This window comes from Phragmites australis, chromosome 16 (assembly GCF_958298935.1).
Source record: "Phragmites australis chromosome 16, lpPhrAust1.1, whole genome shotgun sequence".
In the NCBI taxonomy this organism is placed as follows: Eukaryota; Viridiplantae; Streptophyta; class Magnoliopsida; order Poales; family Poaceae; genus Phragmites; species Phragmites australis.
Window position 1 is genome coordinate 27391589 of NC_084936.1, and position 13254 is coordinate 27404842.

The 13254-nt window shown below is 40.2% G+C and overlaps 1 protein-coding gene across 1 annotated transcript; it reads left to right on the forward strand.

The window, feature by feature from the left end:
* The first annotated feature begins 9150 nt into the window (after positions 1-9150).
* LOC133895648 (vegetative cell wall protein gp1-like) lies at positions 9151-10036 on the forward strand. Its single transcript, XM_062336110.1, has one exon. It carries the CDS (start codon positions 9314-9316, stop codon positions 9713-9715), a length of 402 nt encoding a protein of 133 aa, XP_062192094.1. The 5' UTR covers positions 9151-9313; the 3' UTR covers positions 9716-10036.
* Positions 10037-13254: the final 3218 nt, after the last annotated feature.

The window sequence follows — 13254 nt, forward strand, 5'->3', positions numbered from 1 at the left end:
TTACCACGCATTATATAATTCATAAATCACAGTAAATGTGAATTAATGGAATAAGGGTGTCGTGTCCAAAGCAAAGGTGATTAAATAGGTAGGAAATTAGAAAGTCTTTTTTTTTAACAAGCCCGTTGGAAGCCAGCCAGCCAGCCAGCAGACCCCACGTGGCGCCATCAGCCTTTGCTGCGGTGGGCCGGCCCGGCTGGGTTGGGACTTGGGGATGGGGATCTGGCCCACCTCTCGTTCCCTTCTCATCCAAGCTAGTGGCATTCTTTGTAATTCCTTAAAATAAGGAGGGCAAGCCCGAACGGATCTATTGTCGTTTTCTTTATTGAGAAAAATGCATGTATCTATTACATTATTATTCAAGTGTTAAAAAGAGTTAACTATATTACTCTAGAGGCCACAAAATTACTGTGTTAATTAAAAAAATATATAGATTATTTATTCTTACGAACATATAACGATCTAGATTAAATCAAAGAGTTAATATTGAATATGATTAATAAATAGTTAAATTCAGAATTATAATTATAGGAAATTAGCAGTTCAATTTTCATATGGTTTGGGTAGTAAAATATATAAATAAAAAGTCCAAATAAAATAAAATAAATAATAATTGAAATTACGGTTAGAATAGAAAAAGAAGGATACAAATCAAATATTGTCTTAAAAAATGAAATACCTAATAAAGAGTCTATGTAACATACAATTAATCAATAATTATTGTGATAAAATATTATAACGAGCCTAGCCATATTATTAATGTTGATCCCCTTATAGTTTCAATGCAAGCAAAGTTGGCTACTGCCCCTGAAACTTGACTACCCCTATTATCCATATATAGAATGGTGATAAAAATAGCTGTGAGATTCCTTTCTAAATTGATTTTTTTTCTTTGAACGGAAGCCTTTCTGAATCGATTGCTAGCTTCGCGCGTTTGGACGAGCAAATAATGCACTGATGGAGTTCTTCAAACGCGATGGTTGAGTGGATTCGTTGGCGTCTTGCATCACCCGTGTGTCCTTATTCGAATGGAACGCTTTCTTCTACGCAAATCCTATCTACTCTCAATCAATCCATCTGCTATAGTATTTTCTTCGGTAGTTGAGGTACGTACACGTGTATATATATAACGAGTATCTATCTGTAACATATGTATTTTAAAACGTGCATACACATACGTATTAGACCATCTTCAACTATATTTCTTTTATTTTGTTTTCTTTCTAATTTTTTTTATTTTTTCTCATCTTCAACCGTTTCACTTTGAGAGCAATCGCGAAGTGAAAGAAGAGATAATCCCGTCCTGAAGGGAATAACTTTAAGAATCTCTTCGTGACGAAAACTGTGAAGGAAACGAAAATCTCTTTACGACAAAAATATGTGCTGTGAAGAGAATCTCTCGGCTTAGTCTTAGACGTGAATTTGGTGTAAATGAGTTAGGTAAGTCATGATATGTACCCTTAATAAAGACAAAAGCCGGACCATGCACGAGTGCAAATGTCACTTCATGCTCATATGTGCTAGCTCTTGCTTGCTTGCACTGCACTGCACTGGTATTTTTCTTTTTCATTTGAATAAAGCATTGGTGGCGCCTGCTGCAACCAAGTCCAACCGGCTGTCTGCGCGAATGGACGCGGCGGCGTCAGACCGACCATGCTGCTAGCTACTTCCGAGCGACTCTACTCTGCTCTACCACGCCGCGCTGCGCTTTCCAGTTTCCACTCCACCTCCGTCTCTTTTGTACCGGCGACACCTTGTGCATGACGCGCTTTTTTCTCTTCTCCTCCCTTTGTTATTCCTCACGCCATCATTGCCTAGCATGCTTTCTGTTTCTCTCACAGTCGCAGGAATTGAGGTCGTCTGGATCACCACAGCCACAGCCACCAACCAACACACGTACCGGCCAGTAGGCTCTGCGTGTGCATCAATCTGGCAATGTTCATGCGTGAGGTTTGACGATGCTCTTGCTTGCCTGCATGAGAAGAATGCAATATGTCCTATATCTAAGTGTTGACTTTCTGAATGTTTATGTATATGCTGACGATCTTAGAGGAAAAAAGTGCCTTCATCTATCTCTATTAATTCAGGTAGTGGTTTTTTATCGAACATTTTTGTAATCATCAACCATTCAATAAAAATGGGGTTGCGTGAAACCTTAGAAAACCGCTGGCACTTCAACTCTCTGGTGGATAACACGTGTTCATTCTAATTGGTACATATTATATTTTTTTAACAACCTAAATGTTAATCTCACTATAAGCACATTAGCTAGATTTGGTGTGAAATTTCTAGGATTTAATCCTTTGACTCTCAACTGCACAGATTTTAAGACGTCCATCATAACGGAATGCATTTCTTATAGCGAAAATAGTCCTATTAAATTATGATGTTAATTTTAGCGATTAATGATAATATAGTCATTAGGACTAACATGTTTATCAAGAAATATATGTTAGTAAATCTAATGGATACAATACGTGAAGTTATCGTAGTTGGAATAAAGTTTGGTTGAATTGGAGAAGTCCTAAAAGATTTATTCTCACCAGATGGTTCGGTGTATTGAAGGCAATACTCACCGGAGCATATTCAGCAAAGGAGAAAGACCTCACTGGATAGTCCGATGTTGAGGCTCGAGTACTCACCGGAGTGTTTCTGCTCAGAAGATAAAATAGAACAACCCACCGAATAAAATAGAACAACCCACCGGATGGTCTGGTGATCAGAGGGGGATACACACCAAAGCATTTCTACCAGAGAAGATTACAAACATTAAAGATTGAAGATCAACACAGCGGATAGTCCGGTGATCATAGGATAGTTACACCGGAATATTTCCAAGAAATAGAAGAAAAGCTTCAACTCACTGGATGATTCGGTGTGAATGAGATGCGCACCGGATGCTTACACTGGAGCATTTTACACAGAGAAGCTGCAAAGGCGCAAATTGACTCAAGATAACTCATCGGATAGTCCGGTGTTCACAGTGACTTTGAGTGGGAGTACAACGATAAGTTTCTATTGATGTATACGCTGGATAGTCTGGTGCTTGTACCACTATTATCAAAGGATCGTCAGGTGTTAACAGTAAAGTTGAACCATTGGGGCAACAACTAGTTGCAAATTTGAGGCTATAAATACCCCTCCACTTGGCCATTTGAAGCAGCTAGAGTACAGAGAAACACAGAGACACTTGAGAAGACATCTAAGCCATCAAAGTGCTTAAAGTGATCATCTAAGATAATTAAGTATAAGATTAGTGAGTGATTAGTGATTGTCGGTCTAGAAAGAGTGTAGGTGATTGCTGCCTAGAGAGTGGATCAAGGATTGATTCTAGCTTGTACCATATGGTACAACGGTGCCTTGGAGTCTTAATGACTTATCGGCATCTCGAGCCGGAGTTGCTCAAGCTTGTTGACCCTCCAATTTGGTGTGGAGCGGTGGTAGGACATGTGTACAGGGATATGTAGACCTTTGCACTCTTGGCTAAAGCTCTGAAGTGAAGACGTCGACAAGGGACGGGAGAGATGCTAGTGGTGAGACCTTACCTTTGTGGCTTGGTGGCTCATCCGGGTTGAGGCTTTGTCTTTGTGACTTTGTAGCTCAAGAGCTATGACCGAAAGAGTCTTGACGACCAAGAGCATATCTTTGGTGGACCTCTAACATGGACTAGAAGTGATATTCATACCATCGATATTATGGGATAAAAATCTTTGTTCCGAGTTAACTCTCTATCTTATTTACGATTTCGTATTTACATACTTGCAATTTACATTCTTAGATATGTTGCAAGCTCTTTTGATCGGTAGAGTAAATACACTAGATAAACCTAGAGCATATTTAGTAGAATTTGATATAAGTTTATCTTATGTAGTTTTAGAAGACGAATAGATTCTAAGTGTCTTAATTCACACATCCCTTAGGACGTCACCGATTCCTCACAATTGGTATCAAAGCTAGGACTCACATTTAGCTCTACAATTGGTGTTAGAGTCTCAAATCTTTCACAAGGTTTCACCAATTCAACTAATATTTGAGCCTTAGTCTCATTGTGATCGGTTAGTCTTCACCGCCTAGTGAGTTGTGACGTCCGGGGTCAGGATGGATATCCATAGCGCTCCATATTTCGACGATAATAATTTCCTCCGTTGGAAAATTCTAGTGACTTGTTATTTGCGAGCTAAAGGTTTAGATGTTTAGAGAGTCACTGAATAAGGGATGAGACCATGCGTCACCAACAAGGAGAAACAATTAAATACTTTGGCAAAGAGTATCCTTTTATCATCTATATGTGTTGATGCATTTAATTATGTTTATTCTCTCATAAATACACATGATATTTAGACTAGTCTCATTGAAATATATGAAGGCACAAAGAATGTGCGCAATAAAAAATATCGTGTGCTAGTAACTAAGTTCATGTACTCACGTTTGAATATTCTTGTCAATGAGATAAATTGGTTAGGTTTGACGCTAATTGACAATGATCAAGTGATGAGAAGAATATTTCAAACTCTTCTTCCAAAGTACAAGTTGATAGTATCTCATCTATGACAACAATGATATCAAGAAGATGACTCTAATTCAAGTACTCAGCAAGATTGCCGCATATGAGATGACCATGAACATGAGGGTGAAAGCTTTTTACTCATCCGATATTAAGAATTTTGCTCTCACAAGCAAACAAGCTCAATGTCAACATATAAAGTCAAGGATGAGAAGGTAAGAGTAAGAGTCAAACTCAAACAAAAATGATAGTGATCAAGATAAAGAGAGAAATAAAGAGGATGATCAAAGTACATCAAGTGATGAAGAAATTAATCCCAAGATCGTTAAGCTCTTCTCAAAATTATAGAAGAATATGAAGAGGATTAAGACCAAGATTGATCATCCAATTTTCATTGAAGACTTGATCAACACAATTGATCATATCAAGAAGGAGAATAAGATCAAGAACAATAAGGAGATCGGGGGGGGGGGGAGCCAAATCATTCTCAAGTATAGGAAGATGCGTAAGCGACAATAAAAAGTCAAGCTCAAGTGATAAAAATCTCATCATCCTCCCTTTCACAATCCCTAGTGTATACATGTATCTGCATATATCTAAATAAGAAAGGAAAAAGATGGCCAACGATGAGGGATGGTCACAGTGAAGTATACAAGTCACTTTCAAATGTAATTGAGGGAAATGCTCTTTCTCAAGGTTATCATCACACAAGTTATTATGCAAGTCATCTCACAAGTGTCTTATGGTCAAATGTATGGATAGCAATATAAGTGATGATGAATCTGATGAGGAATTCCCCTCTCAAGAAGAACTCATTCATTTTATCAATAAGCAACAAATGACCCTTAAGAAACAATATAAAGAGTTTAAGAAATTCAATGCCCCTAATGAAATTTATGCTACATTTGTTTCTAATTATAAATAATTATTGAGCAAATTCAATTTGCTAAACAATAAGTATGAATAGCTTAAGACTAAATTTGAGTGCATTGAATCTTAAACTAATGTCCCTTTGAAGCAATCTAACTCACTCTTTAATTTTAATCCTAAGGTAGCTACTTCCACTTCTTGTGATGATTTAATTATTTTATTCAGCTCACCCCTTTGCAATGAGATTTATGTTGAGAATATTATTGTAGAACCACCTAATAATCTTATTGCACAAGAGAATGATGAGCTTAAGCAAGAAGTAGAGAAGCTTAAAAAGGGCTTGACAAGATTAAAGTGCAAGAAATGTGTCCAACTTTCTTAAGATAACTGTGCTACCATGGTGAATAAGCTTGTGGAGAGGTCAACTGTGACATGATTCAAATGTCATCAAGAAGATCATAAGTTCTTCCAATGCAAGCAAGTCAAAAAGAAAATCAAAAAGAAGAAGAAGATCATGAACTTCTCCAATAAAATCTCAAATATTTACACCAAGCTCAACTACAAGACCAAGACCAAGAGCAACCACTACAAGTTCAAGAAAAAAAAAATAGCAAAATAGTTGCACATATTGTTGGGAGAAAGGACCAGAAGTGGAACCAACCCATTTGGGTGCCAAAGAAGTCATCACTAACATGAAAGAGCTCCAATCGATTTGGATTTCAAAGAAGATTTGAAGCCCGAGATGGCCATAAGAATTTGGAGACTTGGCTTATAAGATAAAGTAAAGATTTAAATAAAGAAGCCAAGTGTACAAGATTGAGCGTATTAATGAAGATCATAATCATAATATACCTAAATTCTGATCCAAAGGTAAAGAAGGCAAATGTACTAGATGCTAAATCCTCTAAATTGATTAATTCACTTGTTTTGTCTAGGATTACATGCTTTCAATTCAATTAATTACAATACCTAGTGTAGATTATTTTCATATGGTAGGTTGAATGCGTTTTTTTCTTTCTTATAAGCAATCTACATGGTTTATTAGTTACAGGTTCCTTACATGCCAATAGTTTTACGATTAATATTCTTTATATGCCATAAACCAATCTATAGAGTATCCCCCATTGATATTAATAACAAGTGCATATATCTCATAAGTATTCAATACTTGTATGCATATATTTAAGGGGGTATATCCTATATGTTGTGATTTTAAGACTAATATTTGTTTTAAGTGATATCTTTTGTAGTCTAATAGAGTGATCAACAAGTCCCTAGATATATGCAATACTTAAAGGTTTCTATTGGTATCATTGTCAATTCATTTATTTATTTAAGCTATCTCTATGCATAATATGGCTTAAACTTTTATCTTAACATATTATCTAATTGTGCATATGTCTACCTTTTATCATATGTATGCACACATATAAAGGGGTTTAAATCATATTGTGTGAGTTTTATGAAATTGTGATCTATGTGCTTTTATTTCAATTGGTACCATATTCTTAAAATTATATCACCTCAAGTGGTATCCCTTCAATTAGTATCATTTTATTGGATCAGGATTTATGAAGTTCTCTCTCATGTGCTCTAACGCTCTTACTCGAGTTTAGCATGTGTTTATAGCTCTTTTGAGATGGTTGATAAAATAGGAGAAGTTTGATGACTAGAGCGAGAGACATGCCTAGTGGAGAACAAACAAGATACCAAGGTTGATAAAGGAAGACTCATATATATTTAGTATCAAAAGCAAGCAATGAAACAACTCTTGCATGGGTCAATCAAGGAAGATAGTGGTAATAGAGAAAGGTGGGGCCACAATGAAAGGGAGACTAAGTGGTAAGGCCTACCACATGCATCCAAGCACTGTGGTAAGGCTTTGTGCTTTCTACAATTGATATCATTTATCATTTATTACTTTATTTAGTTGTCTTGTCATCAATCACAAAAAATGGGAGATTGTAGCGAAAATAATCTTATTAGACCATAATTGTGATTTTGTTGATTAATGATAATATAGTCATTGTTACTAACATGTTTTTCAAGAATATATGTTAATAGGTCTCATGGATGCAATACATGAATAAGCCACCATAGTTGTGATAAAGTTTGATTGAATTAGAGAAGTTCCAGAAGATTTGTTCTCTTGATGGTCCTGTGTACTGAAGGCAATACTCACCAGAGCATATTCAGTAAAGAAGAAAGACCTTACCAGATAGTCCAGTGTCGAGGCTCGAGTACTCACCGGAGTGTTTCTGCTCAGAAGGCAAAATGGAAAACCCACTGGATAGTCCGATGATCAGAGTAGGATATTTTCTATCAGAGAAGGTTGTAGTCATTAAAGATTGAAGATCAACTCACCAGATAGTCCAGAGATAGTTGCACCGGAGTATTTAATGGAAAAGAAGAGAAGGTTTAACTCACCGGATGGTCCGGTGTGAATGGGATGCACATTTGATGCTTACACTGGAGCATTTTACATAGAGAGGCTGCAAAGGCGCGGATTGGCTCAGGATGACTCACCGGATAGTCCGGTGATAGTTTGAAGGTTACGCCGGATAGTCTGGTGTTCACAATGACTTTGAATGGGAGTCCAACAGCTAGTTTTTACTATTGTACACACCAGATAGTCTGATGCTTGTACCACTATTGTCACCGGATCATCCGATATTAACAGTAAAGTTGAGTAATTGGAGCAACGGCTAGTTGACGGGTTTGAGGCTATAAATACCCTTCCACTTGATTATATGAAGCAGCTGGAGTCCAGAGAAATATAGAGACACTTGAGAAGATATTCAAGCCATCGAAATGCTTAAAGTGATCAACCAAGATAATTAAGCATAAGATTAATAAGTGATTAGTGCTTATAGTCTTAAAAAGAGTGTCACTAGGTGATTGCTGCCTTGAGAATGGATCAAGAAGTGATCTTAGCTTGTACCGAGTGGTACACTAGTACCTTGGAGTCTTGGTGACTTGCTGTCATCTTAAGCCAGAGGTATTGAAGCTTGTTGACCATCCGACTTAGTGAGGAGCAGCGGCAAGACATGTGTACGGGGATGCAGATACCGTTGCCTTGGTGGTTCAAGCTCCGAAGTGAAGACGGCGATAAGTGATCGGGGGGAGGCTTGTGGTAAGACCTTGTTTTTTAGCTTGGTGGTTCATCCGGGTTGAGACATTATCTTTGCGACTTGATAGCTCAAGAGCCATGATCGAAAAAGTCTTGACGATCGGGAGTATATCTTTAGTGGAGCTCCAATATGAATTAGGGGTGACATTCATAGTACAATACCATGAGATAAAAATTATTGTAACAAATTTGCTCATTCTACCTTATTTACGTTTTCGCATTTACATACTTACAATTTATATTTATAAATAGGTTGTAAGCTATTTTGATTGGTAGAGTAGACATATTAGATAAATATAAAATATATTTAGATATAATTTGATGTAGTTTTTAGAACCAAATAAATTCTAAATATACTAATTCATCATTCATCAGTCTCTTAGAGCCTCACCGGTTCCTGACATCTCTAAAAGGAAAATATCAAAACCCCAATTAGTACTTTTCAAAAAAGAACCCCAATTATTAAACCCAGGTTTTTTTTTGGATGTACTAAATCCTCGTCAAGTATTATAGTATCATCAGTTTTATTTTATTTTCCTTTTAGAATCTTTTACGTTGCCGAAGGCACGTCAGGCGTTTCTCTCTTTCTCTCTCTAGACGGCGACTATTTAACAGCCTTGACGGCTTGAAGCTACCACCTCGTCGGCCTTGTTCTCCCTCGGTCCCTCCCTCCATCGTTTCACCTCCTCTCCCCCAGCCCACAAGCTCTTCTCCTCCCTCGCACTCAACGCATCGCCCTTGGCCTGCACGGCGCGAGCGAGCCCGTCGCTGCGCGTGGGTACGTCTCCGTCCAAAGCTACGCGCGGCAGATGAGCTGCACGGCCGGCGCCGCCTCGGGCGACGTCCTCCCGGCGCTGCCGCCGATCAGGACCAAGGAGTCGCCGGCGGCGCCCGAGCCCGCTCGCTCTTCGTCGGCCTCGTCGTCCACGGCGCCGCACGTGGAGCCGCTGCCGTCGCGGGCGGCGGAGAAGGAGGCGGAGGGCCGAGAACCGGAGCCCACGACGCCCACGTCGGAGGAGAGCAGGCTCCAGCCGCCGACCAAGTGCCCGCCGGCGCCGCGGAAGCCGGCGTGGGCTCCGACGCCTGGCGCCAAGCGTAAGCTCCAGTCTTCCTCGGCGCCGTCGGTGCGGCGGGCCTTCTTCCCCGTCGCGCGTGACCTCTCCGTCGTGTTCCGGTCCCTGCCGCCCAAGAAGCGGATCCGGGCGGGCTGATGAGATCGTCGACGCCGCAGCTGAATTGGCCGTAATTCATGTGCTCCATGGTACCATGACCGATTACTGGTGGATTCTTGGAGTTCTTGTCTTGCCTTTTCTTTCTCTTTGGTTTCCACGGCCATGGCATGGTACAAAACTCTCGTACAAATAATGTCTTTTTTTTGTCTTTTAGGGGTTTGTGTGGAGTTGAAATTGTAGAATTGGAAAAGGTTGTTAATTATAGGGGTGATGAATGGAAGAAGAAAACTTTGTAAGAGAATTCCCAGAGATCTGTTAATTATATACATTTTATTTATTGTTCTCAAAATTGCGAGCTCAGCTCTGGTGGTTGTGTTGCTGTAGATAATAGCCTTGGTTCTTGTGCGAATTGCAGCTAAAAAGTTCATTACATGAAGAGATAGTGTGACAGATGTGGGAAACAGTGGTTGATCGAACTCTTCTGCACATGAAGGACGAGGAAAGATCTGCCAATTTTAACTGAAATCGATCTGACAGGTTGAGATGGCAAATCCAAATGCGCATTGCGATGCCTGGTGATGATCAGATCTTCAGAACTATTTGAGCTTGCTATGGATGGATCCATGGAGTGAGTAGAGTACAACATATATTTCCAGTTTATGATTGGTGAAAGCTGAAGAAAATTCCACTCGTGGGTAGGCTAGGGATGTATTTTGGGCTCTTTTGTCCCAGCACTGGTGAGAGAAGATGGGTTGCGTAGAATCTTCTATTCATGAGAACAACATGACAACATGGCAGAACAACATGACAATATGGCATGGTTTAGTTTAGATTTTCACATTATTCTCCAGCCCAGACCTTATTTATCTCTGTAATTTTTCTGTGCTGTGTGCTTGCCTTCTGCTGCTCATGCATTCCTCCTCCTGGCGACCTGGTGTCCTGGTAAAAGAAAAAAAATCTCAAGTTGCACAATGGCATGCAGAGCTCACAGGGATGGAGAAGAAGCCTCTTGTCTCCACAGCAACCTCACAGTCACATGCAGCCATGTGGAGCCATGGATCCATGGGGAGGGAGGGAGGAAGGTTGGTTGGAATGGAAATTGTGCATGCCGGGTGACTGATCCATTCTCCCGGGTTAAGTGGGGAGAGAGAAGCAAGGGGAAGAAGCTGAAACTTTCTTCCTTCCCTCGCATCACATGGGCTGTTGCATCTGCAGTTACAGGCTGCTCTTGCCCCTACTTGTTTTAGGAAAGGCATTATGAGAGAGAGAAGAGGAGAGAGAGAGCATCCTTCCTTCCCTATGCGAGCAGGCAGCTGGTGTACGCCCGTACATTGGTGCGCAGGTTGGTGGTAATGCGTGTGCTCTGCAGAGGGGTGCGGCGTTGCATTTGCAGCTGCTGCGTTGCGCCGTGCCCGTGCTGTTCTGTCAACACCTTCGTCGGACAGGGGGGATCGTCGAGACGATGGGGCGCAGAAAGCAACGCCTTCGTCTCTCTGTCTAGCCTCCTCTTGTAATGGCAATCATCAGACTGCTTTCGTGATGCTAATCCAGGTTATCCAGCGAGGGCTCTTGCATACTGAATTTTGGGGAACTAAATCTGGCCAGACGATGCACTAAGTGAGGTCTGAGGTCAGATTTTCCTACGCAGCACGCGTAATAAAAAAAGTAGTTCAGTAAAAAAAACAAAAAATAGGGCATGATATAGTGCAAAATTTTAAAAGAGAAAGACTATATATACTTTCTGTACCATATTTTCTTTTCCTCAAAAGAACTTGATTTTCTTGGACTCTTTCTGTTGAAAAAGCAGTTCAATATCAGCATTAAGATTTGGCAATGCGCAAGATAAAAAAAAAAGAAACGGCAATCATCGGTGATCAAGCTGCCGGCTACATATCAAGATTCAAGAGTAGGTTGTTTTTTATTTAAAAAATGAAGACTAAGTGAGCAGAACATGAGGGGGGGAATAGTGGGAAAAATAAAACAGGAGCAGTACCTTTTCACCTACCTTCCTTAACAAAGTGTCCTAACCTCTTATTAACGAACCGCAAATATAAGTGGTGTGTCGTCTGCAGGGGACTTTGTTGCGCTGCATCTGCATGCACCACGAACCGCAAATAAAAGAGGCGATAAATGTCAGAGCTGTGAAGTCAAAGGGCAAGTAGTCAGGACGCCACACACACCATGTTGGATTGCATTGCAATTGCAGGCCAGTGAGGAGCATGTTACCGGCATAGGATCCTTGGGGACGAGATCGATGATGCCTCCACATTGACGTTTTCTTCCCCCTCGCACGAACGCATGCAGACGTTACAGCAGCAGCAGCCAAAAAAAGTACTGCTCTCTCTCTCTCTCTCTCTCTCTCTCTCTCTCTCTCTCTCTCTCTCTCTCTCTCTCAGCCGGTAGCAGCAGACAGATATGGCTCTGCTGCAACAAGCAAGCAGCGTGCGAGTAGGGCCTCTCCAGTGCTATAACGTGACTGATTTCTTAGATATTAATCAGTTATCTGGTTAGGAAAAAATTGATGTGATAAATAATTTAAAAAATGAAAATAAGTTTATTTTTTACGGAAGACATTAGCATTTTGAGCAATCTTATACGGAAGATATCACTATATGAGTCAATTAATTATCTTAGAAGATGTTAAGAAACTTGTAGCACATATGTATATCTATTGAAAGTTTATTTCTAACAATAATTTTTTATTCACTTTCTCTACTCACATCACCTAAGAAAATAAGGTAGTGAGAGTGGCCCAATAAAACGGCAAGCCGTACGTACTCACGGTGTGCGTACCTGGCGAGGTGAATAAATAGGAGAAGAAATTTCCGCTCCGGCATCCATCATGTCCTTGGCTTCGATCTGCTGCTGCTCAGTGTCCCAGACATTCTCTCTGATCTGACAGAGGCAATCTCCCTACTGCTTGGCACACTGTTAATTATCCGTCCCTGACAACGCATGCATGTTACTAGTTTACCGTAGCTCAATCTGTCAGTCTGGGGATCTTCCCGGCGTAAACACGCTAGTGTTCCATACTACTTAATCGTTAATAGCTACCTCATTAACTTGTCTCTGCTCTAATCAGCCAGGTCAGTGAAATGTAAACCCAATCAGAAAAGTTACAGAGCATTTTTTTACCACCACCGACACACTGACATTCTGAAATCATATGAACGAGCACACTTGTATGATATAAAGAACACACTTATATGTACATAGTACCAATTTGTTTCTGGAGCCAAAATTTCTGGATCTGAATTTGCACCCTGAGAGCTAATTCTCCACATTCTTCTGCATCATTGGAGAGCCACATTTTCTGGATCTGAATTTGCCCCCTGATACTAATAACTAACAAATTCTTTTGAGTAAAGAGTAATGCAAGCAGGTTGGGATCTGAGATCAGGTGAGCTGAGCTGGTTGCATCTCTTTCTCTTTAACCTTGCTTTGCATCCAATACAGCATTAAAAAAGAAGCAATTGTACAGTAACCACCCGGATGATTCCCTAGCCATAAAAAATTTGGTTAAGCCAGCCAGTGCAGATCCAACCACTTTACCCAACCACTACCAGTCATCCCCTCTC

What these genes read in the sequence shown, in the direction of transcription:
- LOC133895648 (XM_062336110.1), top strand. Translation starts at nt 9,314, where the DNA reads ATGAGCTGCACGGCCGGCGCCGCCTCGGGCGACGTCCTCCCGGCGCTG.